The sequence below is a fragment of the Macrotis lagotis genome, chromosome 2 (assembly GCF_037893015.1).
Source record: "Macrotis lagotis isolate mMagLag1 chromosome 2, bilby.v1.9.chrom.fasta, whole genome shotgun sequence".
Lineage (NCBI taxonomy): Eukaryota > Metazoa > Chordata > Mammalia > Peramelemorphia > Peramelidae > Macrotis > Macrotis lagotis.
This window is the reverse complement of record NC_133659.1, coordinates 113,499,487-113,522,837: the sequence shown is the minus strand read 5'-3', so window position 1 is coordinate 113,522,837 and position 23,351 is coordinate 113,499,487. Positions and strand designations below refer to the sequence as shown.

The window sequence follows — 23,351 nt, the reverse complement described above, 5'->3', positions numbered from 1 at the left end:
GCATCCTTTGTTTCACCCCGATCTTATTGGGAATGCCTCTAGCCTATCCCTATCATACATGATGCTTGTTGATAGTTTCAGATGGATAATACTTATATTCCAAGGAACAATCCATTATTCCTACACTCTCTAGTGTTTTTTTGTAGGAATGGGATCTATATTTTGTTAAAAAGCTTTTTTTCAGCATCTATTGATATAATCATATGATTTCTGATAGGTTTGTTAGTTTTCTTAATATTGAACCAACCTTGCATTCCTGGGATAAATCCTGCTTGGTCATAGTGTGTTATCCTAGTGATAACTTGCTGTAATTGCTTTGCCAAGATTTTATTAGATTTTTGCATCTATATTCATTAGGGACATAAGTCTTTAACTTTCTTGCTATGTTTTGACTCTTCCTGGTTTAGGTATCAGCACCATATTATTGTCATAGAAAGAGTTAGGTAGAGTTCCATTTTCACCTTTTTTTACCAGAGTTTATATAGAATTGGAACCAATTGTTCCTTAAATATTTGATAGAATTCACTTGTGAATCCATCTGGCCCTGGAGATTTTTTTCTTAGGGAGTTCAATAATGGCTTGTTGAATTTCTTTTTCTGAGATAGGGTTATTTAAGTATTTAATTTCCTCTTCATTTAATCTGGGCAAATTATATTTTGTAAATATTCTTCCATTTCACTTAGATTATCAAATTTATTGGCATAGAGTTGGGCAAAATAATTTGAATTATTACTTTAATTTCCTCCTCATTGGTGGTGAGTTCACCTTTTTTCATTTATGATACTAGCAATTTGGTTTTCTTCTTAACTTTTTTTAATCAAATTGACCAGAGGTTTATCAGTTTTATTTTTTTTCATAAAACCAGTTCTTGGTTTTTATTTATTAGTTCAATAGTTTTTTTTTTTTTTGGTTTCAATTTTATTAGTTTCTTCTTTAATTTTTAGAATTTCTAATTTGGTATTTAATTGAGGAGTTTTAATTTGTTCTTTCTCTATTTTTTTTAGTTGCATATTTAATTCATTGATTTCCTTTTTCTCTAATTTATTCATATAAGCCACCTTGAGTGTATTTGGTATGTTATTCCATTATTGTCATTATCTAGGATAAAATAATTTTTTCTATAATTCGTTGTTTGATCCATTTATTCTTTAAAATGAGGTTATTTACTTTCCAATTAGTTTTGGATCTATATATCCCTGGCCCAATATTGCATGTGATTTTTATTGCATTGTGATTTGAGAAAGATATATTCTCTATTTCTGCCTTTCTGCAGTTGATCATTAGGTTTTTATGCCCTAGTACATGGTCAATTTTTTGTGTTAAGTGCCATGTACTGCAGAAAAGAAAGTATATTCCTTTCTAGCTCCTTTCATTTTCCTTCATGAGTCTATCATGTCTGGGTTTTCTAACAATCTGTTTACCTCCTTAACTTCCTTCTTGTTTATTTTATGGTTTGATTTATCTAAATTTGAGAGCAAGAGGTTGAGGTCTCCCACTGGTAGAGCTTTGCTGTCTATGTCTTCCTGTAACTCTTTCTCCTCTAAGAATTTAGATGCTATATCATTGGGTACATTTATATTTAGTACTGAAATTACTTGGCGCGGCTAGGTGGCACAGTGGATAAAGCACTGGCCCTGGAGTCAGGAGTACCTGGGTTCAAATCTGGTCTCAGACACTTAATAATTACCTAGCTGTGTGGCCTTGGGCAAGTCACTTAACCCCATTTGCCTTGCAAAAAAAAAAACCTAAAAAAAAGAAATTATTTTATTGTCTATGGTACCTTTTAGGAGGATATAGTTTCCTTCCTTATATCTCTTTTAATACTATCTGTTTTTGCAATTGCTTTGTCTGAGATAAGGATTGCTACCCCTTTTTTTTCACTTCAGCTGGAGCAAATATATATTTTGCTCCAGCCTTTTACCTTTATGTGTATCTCTCTGCTTCAAATGAGTTTCTTGTAAGCAGCATATTGTAGGATTCTGGTTTTTAATCCACTCTGCTGTTCACTTAAATTTTAAGGGAGAGTTCATCCCATTTACATTCAGAGTTATAATTTATTCCCCTCCATGCTATCTTCCCTCAGTTTGTATTTTTCCCCTTTCCCCCCTTTATTCATATGCCCTGGTGTTTTGTTTCCGAATAACACCACCTGCAGTGTGTTTGCCCTTCTATGTCCAATCCCCCTCCCCTGTTTTCCCCCCTTTCCCTTTGCCCCTTCTTCCTTCCCTTCCCTATTGGTTCCCCCTTTCTTTCCCCTCCCCTTTTCTCCTTTTAACACTTTAAAGGTAAGATAAGTTTCTTTTCTTTTTTCTTTTTTTTTTTTTTTTGGATTTTTCAAGGCAATGAGGCTAAGTGGCTTGCCCAAGGCCACACATTTAGGTAATTATTAAGTGTCTGAGACCGGATTTGAACCCAGGTACTCCTGACTCCAAGGCCGGTGCTTTATCCACTGCGCCACCTAGCCGCCCTAAGATAAGTTTCTTAACTGAGTGTATGTATGTTAATTTTAAGCCAATCTGATGAGAGTAAGATTCAGGTAGCTCTCACCTCCTCCCTTATGACCCCTCTATTTCAATAGGTCTTTTGTGCCTCTTAATATAGTGAGATTTACCCCATTCCATCTCCTTCATCCTCCCATCTCTTTACTGTCCTCCTTTTTAAGCAGGTATTGTTTTTAGATAATTCTGAGTCACAGAAAGATCATGAGTGTGCACACCTTCTGGCTAAGTATATTCTCTTTAATAGAAATTACAATTATTGAGCGTTCCTAGAGTCTTTCTCCTAGGTAGGGATATAGCCAGTTTCATCTTATTGGATAGCAGTTTCTCGAATCATGAGTTTCCATGTCTTCTGGCTAATTAAATTCTCTCTAATAGAGTTACAATTCTTGAGAATTATTAAAGTATTTCTCCCAGGTAGGTATATAGCAGTTTCATCGTATTGGATAAGGTTTTTTTCTTTTTTTACCCTCCCCCCCCTTTTTTAACCCTTTCATGTGTCTCTTGAGTCTCCTGTTTGAAGTCCAAATTTTCTATTAAACTGATCTTTCATCAGGAAAAGTTGGAAGTCTCCTTTTTCATTAAATGTCCATCTTTTGCCCTGGAAGGCTCAGTTTTGCTGGATAATGAATTCTTGCCTGCATTCCAATCTCCCTTGCTTTTTGGAATATTGCATTCCAGGCCCTTTGATCCCTTAAAGTTGATGCAGCCAGGTCCTGTGTAATCCTTACTGTGACTCCTTGGTATCTAAATTGTTTCTTTCTGGCTGCTTGCAGATTTTCTCTTTTTATCTGATAGAGAGATTTGGTCACAATATTCCTTGGTGTTTTCATTTTGGGATCCCTTTCTGGAGATCTATGTATTCTTTCAATAACTATTTTGTCCTCTGGTTCCATGATATCAGGGCAGTGTTTTTTAAGATTTTATTTATTTTGAGTTTTACAATTTCCCCCCTAATCTTACTCCCCCCCCCCACACACACAAGGGAGTTTGTTAGTCTTTACATTGTTTCCATGGTATACATTGATCCAAATTGAATGTGATAAGAGAGCAATCATATCCCTAAGGAAGAAACGTAAAGTATAAGAGATAGCAAGATCAGACAATAAGATATCAGTTTTTTTCCTAAATTAAAGGTAATAGTTGGGGGCAGCTAGGTGGCGTAGTGGATAAAGCACCGGCCTTGGAGTCAGGAGTACCTGGGTTCAAATCCGGTCTCAGACACTTAATAATTACCTAGCTGTGTGGCCTTGGGCAAGCCACTTTAACCCCATTTGCCTTGCAAAAAACCTAAAAATAAAAAGGTAATACTTGGTCTGTGTTCAAACTTCACAGTTCTTTCTCTGGATACAGATGGAATTCTCCATTTCAGAGAGCCCCAAATTATCCCTGATTGTTGCACTGATGAATGAGCAAGTCCAACAAGGTTGATCATCACCCCCATGTTGCTATTAGGGTATACAGTGTTTTTCTGGTTCTGCTTATCTCACTCATCATCAGTCCATGCAAATCCCTCCAGGCTTCTCAGGGCAGTTTTCCCCCCACTAAATCCTGTTGTATTGAGTTCAGGCTATTTTGCTCTTCACTGTTTTTCAGGAAGACTAATAATTCTTAGGTTATCTCTTCTTGATCTATTCTCAAGGTCATTGGTTTTGCTGATGAGGTATTTTACATTCCTTCTATTTTTTCAATTTTTTGGTTTTGTTTAACAGATTCTTGTTGTCTCATGAAGTCATTGGTTTCCACAGACTCCATTCTTCTTTTTTAGAGAAGAATTTTTGTCATTTACCCTTTGCAACTCCTTTTCCAATTAGTCAGTTCTATTTTTGTAAGTTTTCCATTTGACCGGTTGAGGTTTTGAGAGAATTATTTTCTTTTTGCACTTGTCCAATTGTATTTTCCAAGGATTTGTTTTCTCGTTGCAAGGTGTTCATCTTCTCTTGGGTTTCTTTTCCCAAATTTTCCAATTGGGTTTTAAACTCCTTCCTGATTTCTTCAAGAAAGTCTTTATATGCTGGAGACCAGATCATATTCTCCTCAGAGGTTCTAGATCCTTCTGAGTTAGGGTCTTTTCCATCTAGGGATTTTCCTATGGACCCTCCTTTCCGCTGACCTTCCTTCATTTTCTTAAAATCTTGTGTTGAGGGAGGGGCTGGTTCACAGAGGTTTGGTGTTGGGATCCCTAGAGGCTTTGCTCACTGGGTTTAGTAACTCCATGTGTACTGGCCAGTAGGGGGTGCTAGAGGCTTTGCTCACTGAGTGTAATAATTCCACTTGGCTAGTAGGGGTACTAGAGGCTGGAACTCGCCCTTCTGACTACAGGCCCCCAGTAAACGCCTCTACTCTCTAGTTTCTCAGAGTGGTTCCCACAGTGAAAGCCTCTAGGGCTGATATTAGCTTAGTCTGGCTCTCACCCCAGCCTCGCTGGCTCTCTCTGTCTGTGCCCAGCTCATCCATGATCCCTGAAGACAGACCTTGAGGTAGGTGCTCTTCTCTTAGCCTCTCTTTCAGGGTTTTGTCAATCAGATTTCTGTTAAGAGGTTTGTTTCATTTTACATATGAGGGAAGATCAGGACAAGGGCACAGCACAGGGCCTGGCTTCTCCACCATCTTGGTCAGAAGTTGAGGTTCATTTTTTCACATGAAACAATTTTGCAGGCCCTCCTACATAAATTGTAGAGTTGTAGTGCCAACATCCCTTGCTTGAGAAGATACCTAATTGACAGAGATAGTATAGTAGACAGAGACTTGACCCTGAGTGAGGAAAACCTTGGTCCATCTTCCTTGGATGCATACTAACTGTGCTTGCTAGGTACCTGGCAGTCTTTCAGAAGTTGCTTAGCATTTGCTAATCTTAACTAGGAGAGAAATTTCCCAAATAAAAGCTGTCTCTACCAATAAAATCATAGGCCCTGACCTAAAAAAGAAAACTGTGACAACAAAAAGCTGATATGAAGTGTGATGTAAATGAAGACCCCAAAGGCTGCTTTGCAATTTCACAGAAATCAATGATATTTTAAAATGAGTTATTATTTTATTATTCACTATAGCATATAAATACATTAGTATAATGTAATTCATATATATATATATATTTTCAAAAGATCCTTATTTATGTACACATAAATATATGTCACATATAAAGTCTATAAAAGTTTATCATTTATATGAATTCATTTTACAGTACATTACATTTAGAACAAGAAGGCCCCTGAGAAGCTACCTGATCTCTTCATCATACAGATTTATCAGTCAATCTTTGTAAATAAATGTCAGATATAAAAAAAGAAATAAAAGACAATTCCTGCCCTCAAGGAGTTTACAGTCTAATGAGGAATAGAAATGAGGAAGTAAGCATTTGAGAGATTAAATAACTTTGGATGGTACTGTTTGGTACTTGTCGGAGATTGGGGGAAATCTAAATGAAGCTGTGAAAATAAATCAATGTGACAATAGTTAGTGTTTATATGGAATTACAGGCCTAGGGTGGTCATTGCCTGACAATTTGCTAAGTATGTTTCCTGAGACAATATAGAGAAGGCAATAGTATAAGCCCAGAATTGCTGAGAATTCAACTGAAAAAGATGACTACAAAAGAGACACATGATAACTGAAGATTAGAACAGTAGCCAGATGTGTCTAAAGTTTGGTTTTTAGTTGTTAACAATAGAACTTACAGTGGGATCTGTTTCATTCTCAATTCAGTTCTAGATACAGAACTCAGTTAATGGTTTAGACAACTTTTTTTAAAAGACATCTAACAAGAATACTTCAGTAAAGTGTCAAATACTAGAATAGTTTGTCTAATATATGGATGTCCAACTATTTAGCTCCTCAGGGTTGCATTGCTGAACAAGAACTTGTCAAGAACCACATACAAAATTTAATATTTATTTAGACCATATTATTATGATGATAAAATTTGACCAGCACATGGCCTGCATATTGCGAGACGGACATCTGCTCTGAAGCTTTTATTTTGTTTACTTGTTTCTTTGTTCTTTAATTTGTTGTAATTTATCTTCTATATGAAAGATGGATTGCCTTAGGCTAAGATCTAAGTGTTGAGTTAAAAAACTACAAAATTATAGCACCTTCACATATTGTATATAGACTTCAGGTTCTGTTGGTGTTACTTTGCATCATTTTGTAAAGGTCTTTGAATTTTTTGGCATTATTTTTAATATAGTTAGCCTTGCTATACCAAGGGGCTTAGGGGTGCAGTGCCCCTGTAATCTGGAAAATCCATGTAAAATTTTTTGATCCTTATTACCAGAGAAGAAGTCTGAATTTTTTCTTTTTTTATGGGATATTTATGGGATATCACAGTATCTTATTGTGAAATTTGGGGTTAAGTATTTGGTCTTAAGCTCTGTCATGTGCTTTTAAGCAAAATTATATTTTGCTTTTTAAAGAAGCACAATTATTAACTGTATTTGTCAGTGTCACCTTAGCAAGTGAATAGATTTTTTAAATTAAAAAAATACATACTTCAGCAAATCTGTATTCACAAACCATGAATATTTGTGTATTTTTATTTGTTATTCAACTACATATTGATTATTATAAAGTATTTGCCTCTTTAATACTCATATTTCTCAGTTTGGGCACAAATAGAAATATGGATTGATTACTTGTATTTTAGATTTGTGGTACACAATATAAAACTTGTTTGTTGGAATAGCTCAGTTTTTCTCAAAATAATATTTTTTATTAATAGCTTATTTGCTGACTTCAACATTGATCATACATAGACCAATGACTTAGAGAAATGACCTTCAAATATTTTGAGATAGGAGATCCCATGTATGTACAAATGTATGCATGTATCTTTCCTTATATGTAGTTAGGAAGGGGACTAGCTATGACAGAACAGATCTCTGTGCTTTAGTGGATCTGTTTCTGATCAATGTATACTTTCCCTACATTGGAGAAGATTACGTCCATCTCTACCTTCTCTAGGTCCCCAAATTATTGGGGACTTTCTTATAGATATTTTTATACTTTGTGAGTGCTGATGGAGCACTTGAACTGTCTACGCTTGCTCTTTGCACACATTTGGTTCACCTCATTTTCTAGATAATGTTGCTTATGTTTCTTATACGTAGCATCCATTGCCCTATAAACTATTCACAGTTAGGATTCTTCAGAATTTATGTGATTCTAAGACCTGCAATTCTTCAGCAACACTAGAAGAGTAATGTAGTTTCAAGGAAGATGGCTGATGCAATTAGTATATTCTCCACAAACAGGAATGTCTGGAAAATGTTGTCTATAGGAAATCACTCTTTTCCATTTAGAATTTATACAAGATACTTTCTATGGTGGTAACTAATACTTTTGGCAAGCATATATCTCTTTGTTTTATGCCTTTTCTGACATTATCAAAGGATAGTTTAACAGTTCTTTGTAGTTGTGCTTATCAAGTAATTTTATATGATTTTAATATAGTCATGAGGTACTCTGTGCTGGAAGAGAGTCTTTAAAAAGGCTTTATTTTAGTCTTTTCAGTCAAATTTTTATTTGTTTTTTTTATTTGTTTTCATTTTCTTTTTTTTAAAAAAAATTTCAGGGTGGCTAGGTGGCATAGTGGATAAAGCACCGGCCCTGGAGTCAGGAGTACCTGGGTTCAAATCTGGTCTCAGACACTTAATAGGTACCTAGCTGTGTGGCCTTGGGTAAGCCACTTAACCCCATTTGCCTTACAAAAGAAAACATGAAAAAATAGGCACAAAAAATAACACCTTGAAAAACAGAAGTGGTCAAATGATAAAGAGATACAAAAATTACTGTAGAGGAGAACTCCTTAAAAAGCAGAATTGACCAAATAAAAAAAAAAGAACTGCACAAAGCTCATTAAAAACAATAATTCTTTAAAAATTAAAATTAGTTAAGTGGAAGCTAATGACTATGGCACATTGAGAAATAATAAAATAAAGTCAGAAGAATGAGAAATTAAAGATGTAGAATACCTCATTGGAAAAAAAAAAACCTGGCCTGGAAAATGGATCAAGAAGAGATTATTTAAGAATTGTTGGACTACCTGAAATTGACAATAAAAAAAGAGTCTCATCATAGTATCATAGTATTTCAAGAAATTATCAGTGAAAATTGCGCTGATATCTTACAAGCAGAGGACAAAAGAGAAATTATTTAAAAGACTATCACCTCCTGAAAGGGATTCCAAAATGAAAACTCTCAGGAATAATATAACCAAATCCAAGAGCTTCCAGATCAAGGAGAAAATATTGTAAGTAATCAGAAAGAAACCATTTAGATAACTGAATCACATTGAGGATTATATAGAAGCTTAGCAGTTTCCAGCCTCTAAAGGAGTAAAGGGCTCAGAATATAATACTACAGAAGGCAAAGAAATTAAGATTATAATAGAAAATAACCTACCCAACAATGTTAAATATATTCCTTCAAGGGAAATAAGGGATATTTAGTGAAATAGAAGACTTTCAAGAATTTCTGATGAAAAGACCAGAACTGAATAGAAAATATGACTTTCAAATACAAGGTTCAAGAGAAGGATAAAAAAAGTAAACATGAACTAGAAATCCTAAGGGACTTTAATAAGGTTCAATTGTTTGCATTCCTCTCTGGGAAGTTGATACATGTAACTATTAAGAACGTTATCATTATTAGAGCATTTAGAAGGAACCTACATAGATAGTGCATGGATATGAATCAAGTTGGCATGTTCTCAAAAAAAATGAAAGAGTGAGAAAGAGGAGTGGACTAGATAAAGGGGAAAGGAAAAGGAAGATAACTTGAGGAAATTACCTCACATAAAAAAGGTGTTCAGGGAAAAACTTTTATAGTGGAAGGGAAAATGGAGGAAGGTGGGCAATGCTTAAACCTCATTCTCATTTGAATTGGTTCAAAAAGAATTACACACACACTGAATTTGCTATTTAGAAGAGATATACTTGAAACAAGAAGATAGACCCTAAATGAGATAATAAGGGAAACTACATTTTGCTAAAAGGTACACCATAGATAACAAAGTAATAGCAATGCTAAGCATATATATTAAATGGCAGAGCATCCATGTTCTTAAAGGAAAAGTTAGATGAGTTGTGGGAATAAATAGACAACAAAATATTTAGTGGGGGACCTCAACTTTGCCTTCTCAGAATTAGGTAAATATAACTCAAAAACAAGTAAATTCTTTTGGAGGAAATTGAATGGAAATAGAAAAGAATATACCTTTTTCTCAACAGTATATAACATCTTCATAAAAATTTACCAATGAATTAGGGCAAAAAAACTTCACAACCAAATGAAGAAAAGTAGAAATAGTAACCAGACCATTTTCATAGTATGTAATAGGAATTTCATTTGCATGTCTACAAAGGACCATGGAAACATTGATTAAAAATCAATTGGGGGTGGCTAGGTAGTGCAGTGGTTAGAACACCGGCCCTGGAGTCAGGAGTACCTGAGTTCAAATCTGGCCTCAGACACTTAATAATTACCTTGCTGTGTGGCCATGGGCAAGCAAGCCACTTAACCCCATTTGCCTCACAAAAAAAAAAAAAAACCTAAAAAAAATCAATTGGAAACTAAACAATATAGTGGATAAGTCTTTCTAAGGGGGAAACAATTTTATTAAAGAGAATGACAATAATGAGATGAAAAAATTTGTGGAATGCAGCCAAGTAGTAAGGAAAAATTGGTACCTCTAAATTCTTACATCATTTAAAAAAAAAACAGATCAATGAGTTGGGCATGTAATTTAGAAAAAAAACTAGAAAAAGAGCAAATTTTAAATCCCCTTATAAACAGCAAAATGAAAATCAAAGAAGAGTGATTAATAAAATTAAAGTAAAAATGTATTATTAAATAACTAGGAGTTGGTTTTATGGGGGAAGAAACCAAATAAAAATTGATTAATTTGATTTTTAAAAAGATAGGGAAAAAACCTAATTACTAGTATCGAAAAATGAAAAAGGGTGTATGTACTACCAATAAACATGAAATTAGAGCAATTTTAAGAGCTGTTTTGCCAATAAATTTTAAGAGCTGTCATATGCCAATCTGACAATGTAAGGGAAACAGATGAATATTACAGAAATGTAATTTTCCTAGGAGAGAAAATAGAATATCTAAATAACCCTATATTAGAAAAAGAAATTGAATGAGGCTTAATAAGAAAAAGAACTGAATAAGCTCTTTAAGAAATAATTACCAGGAGCTGATGGATTCTACCAAATATTTAAAGAGCAATTAATTCCACTATTATATAAACTATTTAGAAAAATAGGCAAAGGACTCTTCACAATTTCTTCTGTGACGCAAATATGGTTTTAATAATTAAACCAGGAAAAACTAAACTAGAAAGAAAACTACCTGTATGGCCTTGGGCTAGCCACTTAACCCCCCATTGCCTTGCAAAAATTTAAAAAAAAATAGAATGTTGGATCAGTGGAATAGATTATGTACACATTAGTTTATAGCAAAAAATATAATCTAATAAATGATAAAATCAAAGATCCAAGCTTTTGAAAGATAAATTCATTATTTAGCAAAAACTGTTGATAAAATGGGAAACAGGATGGCAAAAACTAGATACAGACCAAGATATCACACCATATACCAAAATAAGGTCAAAATGGGTACATGATTTACACATAAAGTATGAAACCATGGGTCAATTTAGGAGAGCTTGAAATAGTTCATTTGTCAGTGCTATATAAAAGAGAAGAATTCAGGACAAAAGAAAAATATGGAAGGCATTACAAAATGTAAAATAGATCATTTTGATTATATAAAATTGTACAAACAAAGCAGTATAACCAAAATTAAAAGAAAAGCAGAACTGGGGAGTGAGGGGGAGAATGCAACAAATATCTCTGATAAAGGCCTCATTACTCAAACAGAGAACTGAATCAAATTTATAAGAATACAAGTCATTCCCCCAGTAATGGTCAAAGTTGACAGGGCAATTTCAAAGAAATAAAGCTCAATCCAAAATAAAACAACAATGAAGGACCACCTCCCACCTATCAGATTGACTTATATCACTCAAAAGGGAAATAATGGATGTTGGAGGGGACATGGGAAAACTAGGACACTAGTTTATTGGTAGAGCTGTGAACTGATCCAACCATTCTGGAAAGTGATTTGGAACCATAGGCTATAAATTGTGCATATCCTTTGCTACAGTAATACCATTACTGGGTCTGTATTCCAAAGACAAAGAAAAGACAAGACTAGGAAAGAAAAGAAAAAACAGGACCTATTTGTACGAAAATATTCATAGCAACTCTTTGTGGTGACTGAGAATTGGAAATTATAGGAACACCCATCAATTGAATTATTCTTATACAAAACTACTACTATGGAAATGTTTTTACATCATACAGAATGTGACCTGCAGGGCAGGTTTTATGCAACCCACCCATGGGTTTACTAAATGCTTTAGTAAACATGAAGCCCTATCCCAAAACTCACTAAAATGGAAAATCAAAATCTATTGTCTATTGTTTCAATAAAAATTTTTGAAAGTAAGGTTGGACGGCCCTGTTTTATGTGCCTGCACATGAATACCCTATATCTGACTGCTTACCATCTCAGAGAGGTGAGAGGAAAGGGAAGGAGAAATAGAATTTGGAGACCAAAAATATTTTTTAAAATGTTTAAAACATTTTTGAAACATCATTGGGGAAAAATAAAATATTTTAAAAAGAAAGAAAACAATAAGCATAACTGATCATATCAATAAAAAATAACCAAAATCATATGATTCTCTCAAAAGATGCAGAAAAAGCTTTTTGACAAAATACAACTCATTCCTATTAAAAAACACAGGGACCATAGGAATAAATGGAACTTTCTTTTAAAAATGATTAGGAGTATATAAAACCAAGAATAAGCATGATCTCTAATGGGGACAAACTAGAAGTCTTCCCAATAAGATCAGAGATGAAGCAAAGATGTCTACTATCACCATTATTATTCAATATTATGTTGAAATGTTACCTATGGCAATAAAACAAGAAAAAGAAATTGAAGGAATAAGATTTGGTAAGGAGGAAACACAACTATCACTCTTTGCAGAGGATATGATGGTATACTTACAGAGAAAACAAAAAAAACAAGCTGAAGCAGTTAAAAAATTTTGGTAACAAAATTTTAGTATATAAAAGAAATTCATATAAATTATCAGCATTTCTAAAAATTACCAGCAAAGTCCAGCAGTTAAAGATAGAGAAATTCTATTTTAAATAATGTTATAAAGACAATAAAAAATATTTGAGGGTGTGCCTGTCAAGACAAAACCAGAAACTATATGAACACAATTAAAATATACTTTTTATACAAATAAAGGCAGATCTAAACATCTGAAAAATGTTAATGGCTCATGGGTAGGCCGAGCCAATATAGTAAAAATGACTAATCTACCTAAATTTATTTATTCTGTACTTTTCTAATCAAGATATCAAAAAAAAATTTTAAAGATTTTATTTATTTTGAGTTTTACAATTTTTCCCCTAATCTTACTCCCCCCCCCCAGAAGGCAGTCTGTTAGTCTTTACATTGTTCCCATGGTATACATTGATCCAAATTGAATGTGATGAGAGAGAAATCATATCCTTAAGGAAGAAACATAAAGTATAAGAGATAGCAAGATCAGACAATAAGATATCAGTTTTTTTTTCTAAATTAAAGGTAATAGTCCTTGGTCTTTGTTCAAACTCCACAGTTCTTTCTCTGGATACAGATGGTATTCTCCGTTGCAGAGAGCCCCAAATTGTCCCTGAGTGTTGCACTGATGGAATGAGCATGTCCATCAAGGTTGATCATCGCCTCCGTGTTGCTTTTAGGGTGTACAGTGTTTTTCTGGTTCTGCTCATCTTGGTCAGCATCAGTTCGTGCAAATCCCTCCAGGCTTCCCTGAATTCCCATCCCTCCTGGTTTCTAATAGAACCATAGTGTTCCATGACATACATATACCACAGTTTGTTAAGCCATTCCCTATTTGAAGGACATATACTTAATTTCCAATTCTTTGCCACCACAAATAGAGCTGCTATGAATGTTTTTGTACATGTGATGTTTTTACTCTTTTTCATCATCTCTTCAGAGTATAGACCCAGTAGTGGTATTGCTGGATCAAAGGGTATGCACATTTTTGTTGCCTTTTGGGCATAGTTCCAAATTTCTCTCCAGAAAGGTTGGATGGGCTCACAGCTCCATCAGCAATGTATTAGTGTCCCAAATTTCCCACTTGCCTTCCAACATTGATCATTGCCCTTTCTGGTCATATTGGCCAGTCTGAGAGGTGTGAGGTGGTACTTTAGAGAAGTTTTAATTTGTATTTCTCTAATAAGTAATGATTTAGAGCAATTTTTCATATGACTATGAATTGCTTTGATTTCCTCATCTGTAAATTGACTTTGCATATCCTTTGACCATTTGTCAATTGGGGAATGGCTTTTTTCAAAAACCTTTTATAGAGTTAGAAAAAATAATTTATTTGGAAGAACAAAAAGATCAAAAATATAAAGGAAATCAATAAAAAATGTAAAAGAACATACATAACTGTATCACATTTCAAACCATTTGCAAATTAGTAATAATCATCAAACAATTTAGCACTAGGAAATAGATTGGTAGATCAGAGGAATAGATTAGGTATATAACACATAATAGTAAATGATCATAGTAATCAAATATTGATCAACCCAAAGATCCAAGATTGGGGGAAGGTAGGGAAAGAGTTCACTATTTCGCAAAAAATTTCTGGGAAAACTAAACCATTCTAGAGAACAATTTGTAAGTATACCCAAAAGGCTGTATAAAACTGTACAAACCCTTTGACCCATCAGTACCACTACATCAGTATCACAAAGAGATCAAAGGAAAAGGAAAAGGACCTATATGCAAAAATATCTATAGCAGCTCTTTTTTTGTGTTGTAGCAGGGAATTGGAAATTGAGCAGATCCTATCAATTTGGGATTGGATTGAACAAGTTACAGTCTATGATTGTGATAGAATACTATTTGTACTTTAAGAAATGACAAGCAGGATGATTTTAGAAAAAGCTGGAAAGACTTATATGAAGTAAGGAAAATGAACTAAGCAGGCCAGGAAAATAATATAGTACATAGCAATCACAATGTTGTACAATGATGAGATATGAAAGATTTAGCTACACTAATCATGCAATGACAATTCTGAAGGACTCATAATGAAAAAAATGGTATCCATCTCCAGAAGGAAAACTGATTGTAGATTGAAGTATTTTTTAACTTTATTTTTCTTGCCTTTTCTGCAACATAGCTAATATGAAAATTTTTTGCATGATTTCACATGTGTAATTGATATATTGTTGCCTTCTCAATGGGTGGAAGAGAAATTGAAGAGAGGTAGAGAATTTGGAACTTAAAGTTTTTTAAATGAATGTTAAAAATAATTGAGTTTTAAATGAGTTAGAATTGATAGTTGTTTATAGTCTCTTGATAGTTTTTTTTACTACCAGTGTAGTTTGTGATTTTTTTCCTCATTGTTTTGGTATCTTCCTCTCCATGAAGTAGCTTATAAAATGATTCCTGAGTACTTTTTAAGATGATTACCTCAGGGGCAGCTGTGTAGTACGGTGAATAGAGCACCAGCCCTGGAGTCAGGAGTACCTGAGTTCAAATTTGGCTTCAGACACTTAATAATTACCTAGCTGTGTGGCCTTGGGCAAGCCACTTATCTTCATTGCCTTGCAAAAAAAAATTGATTATCTCACACCACCTCAGTTGAGTATAAAAATCTGTCTTACCTTACAGGAAAGTAGGAGAAGGGAATAAGAAAATGAGAGAAGTACTGATAAGAAGGGAGGGCCAATTGAGGGAAGTAGAAGTTAGATATAAAATACTTTTGAGGATAGAAAGAGTGAAAGGAGAGAGAGAGAGCCGGATAAATAGTGGGGGAAATAGGATAGAAGGAAATACATAGTAATCATAACTGCAATAAATATATGAGCAAATTTATAAGAATACAAGTTATTTTTCAATGGTCAAAGGATGTGAACAGGCATTTTTTAGGCAAATCATCTATCCATAGTCTTGAAAAAATACTCTAAATCACTATTAGAGAAAAAAATTAAAACACCTATCAGATTAACAGAAAAGAAAAATGACAAATGTTGGAGTGGTTGTGGAAAAATTGAGACATTAATGCACTGTTGGTGGAGTTGTGAATTGATTTAACCATTTTGAAGAGCAATTTGGAACCTAGAATTCCAGAGGAATTCTAAAACCATGAATATCATTTATCCACTAAACTGTCCATATCCCTAAGACCAAAAGAAAAATACAAAAAGTAAAAGGAGCTACTTGTACAAAAATGTTTACAGTAGCTCTGTTAATGGTGGCAAAGAATTAAATATTGAGGGAATGCTCATTAATTGGGGAATGATGGAACAAATTGATTACATGATTATGATGAAATACTATTGTCCTATGAGATCTGTTGAGCAAGATGCTCTCAGAAAAACCCAGAAAGACTTCAAAGTGAAATGAACAGACCCTGGAGAACATTATTTCCAGTAACAACAATATTTTAAGATTAAAAACAATCAATGACTTTACTGTTCTCAGCAATACAGTGATCTGAGACAATTCCAAAGGACTTATCCATCTCCAGAGAAAGAAATGATAGAATCTGAGTGCAGGTTGGAAGCATAGTTTTTGAACTTTATTTTTCTGGTTGTTTTATTTGGGGGAGGCGGTCTCTTTTCTCTTGCCACATGGCTAATATGGAAGTACATTTATATAATTTACACATGTATAATCTGTATTGAAGGGGGAGAAAGGTGTGGGATGGAAGGAATTTGGAACACAAAAATTATTTTTGATAGAGAATGTAAAAATTGTTTTTACATGGTAATTAGGAAAAAGTAAAATATTTTTAGGAGAAAAAAGGGATGATATTGCCTCAATATAGACTTAGTTTGGTTCAGCTACTCTTTCTGACTTTATCATCTCAGGTGCCATATCAGTGCCATATCAATTTACCATTTCAGTGACTTAGATATTAGAGTTAATGTTTTTTCCCCTTCTCATTCATGAACATACATATTAATTGAAACTTTGATAAATTCATTCCAGTTCCCTTTTCTTTGTTCTGTCAGATCCATCTCTGAACATTTGTGAAATTTATATGACTAATTTTTTTTTGACTTTTCAATGTTAGGTACTTGTAATCTTGTGTTATTGTCCTCTAGTGTTTTGCAAATACACTGATTTAAAAGCAATCTTTGGCTATTGTATCTCTCCCCTAAAATCAAGTATTTACTGATTAAGACAGTTTGGTAGCTGTTAAAATTTCATAGGAAATAATGGTAATCATGATTGATATCTTCAGCTTTTTTTCCGTTTTTGTTTTGTTATAATAAAATTTGAATTTTTGATTATTTGATTAAGTCAATTTTTAGCTACTGCAGTTGTTTGAAGTGTCTTCTTGTTAATATTCTTCTAATTTAATATTGATTTTGAGCTTTGTTCTTATTAGTAGATGGTCTAACTACCTGTAGCTAATAATAATGATGCATATATCCAAAAACAATCATTTCTTCTTTAGTATAATGAAATCAACTTTGAGTTTAATGACCATTATTTAGTGGTTGCCATATTGAGTTCCTCATCATTTTCTTCTGGCAGAAATTACTTATGACAAATAGAATTAGGTTTTATGAGTATTCTGAATCAATATTCTCCACATTGATGTCGCTGATGGCTTAACACTAAAGGATATGTGATAATTGACCTTAGAACTTGCCTCCCACACTGCCACACCTGCATTTATTTCCCAACATACCCACTCTACCCCATCTTTTTCCTGTGCTTTGGACTTCTTCCTTTCTGAGCCAGGCTTCAACCAGTACCATCAGAACAATTCTCTTTCCCTTGTTCACTGGTGATAATGACAAGTAGCCATGAGCCAGTAAGCTTCTGTGCTCTGAAGAAGAGACTAGTAAGACACCCCTCTTCCCTTTTCAGTTTTGGTGGCCAGTGTTTCTTAAAAGATGAGCAGGCCATGCAAGGGTTGTGACCTACATCTCAGATCTCATTATATTATCTTTTCTTCCAAACTTGCCCATTTCTATCCTGGGCTTCCCATCTTTCAATTTGTCCAGGTTTACAACCCTAGTATTATCTTCTCTATCCTTTTGTTATCTCCAAATATCTGATCAGGTTGTCGATCTTGTCATTTCTCCTTTCATAACATCTTTTGTATCTGTCCCTCTTTTATTTTTGTTAACTCTCAACTGTCTTATGACCTTTGTCTAGACTATTAAGTCTTTTAATCACTTTCTGATCTCTCTAATCCATTCTCCAAACTGCCAAAATGTTTTCCCAAAGTGAAGGTCTGCCCATATCAATCCTTCACTCAATAAAGTTCAGTAGTTCCCTATTGGTTCTATTTTCAAATATTCTTCATGCTAATTTTTAAATTTTCACTTTTTATGCTTTATAATTACATAATTAGTACAATATTATTTATAAATATATATATATATATATATACATATGTTAGAAATATGTATTCAAGAAGGTTTTACTGATAGGGTGTTTGATCACAAATTTTTGGAGACCAGAGCTTTATAAAATCTTTTATCACATTTTCTTGCTGTTTTTCTTTTTCTCTTCATATTTGCTGCAAAGTCACTTGAGTATCAAAGTTTGCAGTGACTTGGTTTGGAAGATTTTGTCAAATTCTTGGTAGAATTTTTCTTCATTCCTCAACTACAATTACTGGTATCTAGTTTAAAATATCTTCATAGGACTCTTTTTTAACTTGGTTAATGTTTGAGTCTCTTGGCACCTACAGATTATTTGGTGATAGAAATTTGTGTTGATTTATTAATACTATGAGCTAGTTGGTTGGCTGGTTGTTGTTAACCTTCGTTCTCAAAGAGGTCCCAAATTACATCTTTATGTTAGAGTCAAGTTAAAGTGTGTTGAACTGTGGGTGATCAGACCAGTGTGAGCTCTACCACAGGTTGGCACAAATAGTCCATGTGAACAGCTGTGGGAGATTTTCCAAACTGGTTTATCTCACATTTTCAAGTTACTTCAATCTTCTGCATTGCTCATAGAAAACAGCACCACAAGCACTGCAAGATGAAATGATGAAGCATTCCATAAACTGATTTCACTGCCTTTAGGCACACATTGATTATCAACATAGCCAATTCTTTTGTTTGCCTCCACAATAAAAATCCATGAGCCATTCCCTAATAATACAACTTAAAAATATTTACTACCATCATTTTCCTTTGAGGATTACTTAGAACTGCCTTATGGGTCCTGAAATTTTTGTAGAAGAGTGAAAATCACTCATTTAAACTCTGTATACTTTGTGCAGTGTAATGATAACCCCAGGACTCTTGGTCAGGAGTTGAAGGTTTTGAAGCCCAGCTTCTTGGTCAAATTATTTCATCTCCTTCTGAGTTTATTTGTAATATGGGGATAATGCTTATACTGCCTGCTTCATGAGTATTGTGAGACAAAAATTTTGTAAATTTTAAAATGTTAGCTAAATAATATCACCATTATTACTATCAATTCTAGAATATTTTCTCATTCAAGCTCAGTGGCAACTTTTTAAATTACTTTTTAATCCTGCCTATTTTGTAAAGCATTTATAAAAATGGCCTATTGTTTAAGGAAATTTAAACCCAGCAGTGAACATTATGTCATATTTTGGTGAGTGGAGGAGAGGAAAGGTTATGTTTTTTTTGCTAAGCCACAGCTGTCTTTAGTTTATTGAGGAAGGACAGTATAGTACAGTTTCATAAGCCTTCCTGTTTCTACAGGTCCTGTCAGCTTGGAAAGAATGGCCAGGCCTTCAGGCCTTCTACAAGCTATATCATTATGCACCTAGGCAAATGGACTTCTAGATCTTTGTAATACTTTTAAAGAAATCAAATAAGTTTTATAGAGCATAGAAGAAATAAGAATACTTAGTTTAAATTATTCTTCTAAGGATTAATATTTCATGAGCCAACCTTTTATAAAAGGAAAAGTAGACTTAGAAGAATTGAATTTATATTGATTTTTCCCTAATGTTTTATGATCTTGATATTTACAGATTATTTTGTGATGAATTTCTATAATTCATTTTCATCTTAGTAAATAAAACTCATACTCTAAAATTTGAAAATTTTATATGTGATTTTAAAAGTAACTTTTACTTGATTTGAAGTGGTGGTGGTGGTAGTATGAGAAGAAAGTATTAAATATTTGAGTTGGAATATAGATAAATCTATGATTTCATCATGGGGGGGGAATTTCTGGGGTGGAAACTTCTCCTCACCAATACATATTAGTCAGCTCATCAGCAATTTCCTGTCATTGAGAATTGCCTGGGGTCACTGAGTGATTTTCCAGAAGTCACTTAGCTAGTACTTGTCAGGCAAGTAATTGGATAAAAACAGATTAATATTTTTGTTGATGTTATCTAATACTGAGAAACTTTATGTTTATTTCCTATGGTTGAGAAACAAGGAATTTTGTGAAGTTAAAAAGTAGACTACTAGAATAATTTTTATTGTTCACTGAATTTGTATGTTATATTACTAGCACACAATGGACATTTTGGAGATTAATAAACTTGAGATAATGGTAGTAGATTCTCAGTCTTTTTTTAAAAATAGCCTGTTTTTTCAACCCCCCCTTGTAATGAGTTCTCTGGAGAAAACAGTGTTTTGCAGTTGTTAATAAAATGGGTAAATAAGTTGAATATCAAGGGTAAGTAATATCATAAACAAATCAGAGGAGCCAGAAAATTATTATTTGTTAGATCTGTGTATGAGGAAAAGTTCATGACCAAACAAGAGATAGAGAAGATCCACAGAATGTAAAGGGATCATTGTTGATTACATAAAATTAAAAGATTTCACATAAACAAAACTAATGTAGTTAAAAGTAGAAGAGAAGCAGATAAATGGTAGGGGAAAACTCTGTAGTAGGTTTGTCTAATAAAGGATTCATTTCTAAGATGTATAGATAACTGAATCAAATTTATAAGAATGAGAGCTGTTCCCTAATTGAAAAATGGTTAAAGGACCATATGAATAGGAAGTTTTCAGAGGAAGAAATCCAAGCTAGACATATGAAATAATCTTTTTTGAATCATTAATAATTAAAGAAATACAAATTAAAACAACTTTGAAATTCTACTTATACCCATCATACTGGCACAGTTGATCAAGAAAAGGAAAATGACAAATTCTAAGGACTGGGAGAAAGCAAGTATATTATACTGTTGGTGGAGCTATGAATATGAATAGCTATGTCCAGCTATTCTGAAAAACCTCCCAGGGCCTTATCCTTTGACCCAGTATTATCACCACCAGGTCTATTCTCCAAAGAGATCAAAGGAAGAGTCATATATTCAGAAATAGTTATAGCAGCTCTTTCTATTTTTATTACTTACTTTTTTAGAAATTAATTTATTTTTCCAAATACATGCAAAGAAAGTTTTCAACATTCATTTTTCTGTAAGGATTGGAGATTTTTCCGTATTTCTCCCTTTCTCTCTTCTTTCCCCCCTCTTTTTGATAGCAAGTAATCTGATATAAGTTATACATGTACAAACATTTAAAAAATATTTCTATATCAGTAACTTTGTGAAAGAAGAATCAGAATGAAAGGAAAAAAACATACAGCATAAAAGTAATTCTAAGGAGTTTCTTGAAACTGATCATGATAGACATTTAAATCTCCTTTCCATGCCTTCTTTTGTGATGGACTTATAAAACCTAAACAAGCTTAAAAATTGAAAATAGTATGCTTTGGTCTGCATTCAGACTTCATAGTTCCTTCTCTGGATGTGGATGGCATTTTCCATTGCAAGCCCTTTAGACAATTCAAATTCTTTGATTCTTGTACTTCTGAGAAGAGCAAGTCCATCTTAGTTGATCATCACACAATGTTTATAGCAGCTCTTTTTGCAATGGCAAAACAGTGGAAACTGAAAAGATGCAAATAAACAGTTTATAGATGTGATGTAATACCATTGTTCTGTAAGAAATTATAAAGGGAATAATTTCAGAGAAACCTTAACTGATGCAATGAAGTGAGTTGAACCAGGAGAAAATTTATGCAATAGCAACAATATTGTAAAGACAGACAACTTTGAAAAACTTAGGGACTTTAATAATCCCTAATGCAGCAACTATACATAATTCTAGAGGACTAATAATGAAGCATAACTAACTATCCATCTCCTAGTAGAGAGGAGTTCAGATTGAGGTGCTCTTTTTCCCCCAGACATGGCAAGTTTAAGAATTTGTTTTTCTCAGCTTTACATATTTATTGTTTTTTTTTTAATGCTTTTTCAGTTGGGGTTGAGGGGAGGGGCAGGGCAAGGAGAGGAGAGAAGACAAACTCTTGTATTTTTTAATAAGCTAGTAATGCTCAGACACTGTAAAATCATGCATTGAAAAGGAAAAGAAATGTTAACTACTATCATTAGTCTTCCTTACCTCATAGGAATCCCAGGAAATTATAGTGAAATGGTCTTTGTGGCCTTGTTCTAATGATTTGGAATCCTCTAACTTAGGCAAACATAGACATAGACATAGAAATATATGAATAGATAGCTGGATAATCCTAGGAATAGAAGAGTAAATGAGCTTTTTAATTTCAAAATGGTAAAGTCTACTTCCAGCTATTAATCTTCACATAAGAAGTAAAATTTGTATTGAACTTTAAAGGAAAATTTTTTATAAATCAAAAACATGTCACTTGATAATTTTCATTTTCTCTTCATATTCCTGTTCCTCCTTTACTTTTGCAGAAAAGCACATCAAATGTATAGTCTGAAATTTGGCTATCAAGTTATATAGCAAAATAGCTGATCCCTATGTTTTGGTATAAAGTCATTTTTTAAAAACCTGTTGACTTTCATTATTGAATTGAATATTTTTTTCTAATAGGCTCCTTGAAATTTATTACCCATGTAAAATTTGTATTATGTTTAAAATAACTTCCAGTAGAACTAAACCAGGATATATTTTGTTGCTGGAAATAATTTCTTAATATGAATTACATATTAATTTGAAAAATCTTTTAAGTTCAATTCTTCAAGGTTTAAATATGAAACAGTGCCTTAACATATCAATTCTGTTCAAAATTATGGGAAGTAAATTACTTGAAATGAGGAGATAGTTATATTAAGATTAAAATGGTTAATTTTATATATGTCTGTGTTTTTGGTAAAAGACCTTTTCATATGTGTATTCTGGGATGTAAAAATGTTATGTCAAGTTTTTCTAATTTTGTAATAAAAACTTTTCTAAAGTCTCTTTAATACCCTTTATAATGAAGTGATATGCCATAATTTAATCTAGGCATATCAAATGCAAACTACTTTAAGATTTTTTAGCAACATCAGGTCTTCAAATGATAGCTTTGAAATATTTTATTCTTACAGTAATGGAATGGGGTGAAGATATTAAAGCAATTTCAGAAGATGAAGCTGTGATGTTGGTGAATCATCAAGCAACAGGAGATGTGTGCACGTTAATGATGTGCCTACAGGACAAAGGAATGGTAGGTTATCTCTAGGTTACAAAAAGGTCTAATTAGAAAAAATAATTTCTTACATTATAAATGATGAAGGCCTATTCCCTTTTACCATATTTCAAGTGTGTGACTAGAATTTTCACCAGTTGTTAAGAATTTAAACATTGCTGTTTTCTAAGATTTAAAAAGTCTAGTCAAGAGATATTAAGTTAAGGGTGAATTGAAGAACTAGTTAAGTGCAAGAAAAACTTGTAAAATATTATCATTTAGAAACTGAATTAAAAGTGGAACTATTTTAAGAAGATGTTAAATATG

The 23,351-nt window shown here is 33.2% G+C and overlaps 1 protein-coding gene across 1 annotated transcript in view; it reads left to right on the top strand.

The window, feature by feature from the left end:
* Window positions 1–23,351, top strand: part of LPGAT1 (lysophosphatidylglycerol acyltransferase 1) — a 77,096-nt gene that overhangs the window by 1,094 nt on the left and 52,651 nt on the right. Inside the window, exon 2 of the mRNA XM_074222611.1 lies at window positions 22,945–23,063. Within this exon, the coding sequence (XP_074078712.1) occupies window positions 22,945–23,063 (119 nt within the window). The remainder of the gene's footprint in view (window positions 1–22,944; window positions 23,064–23,351) is intronic.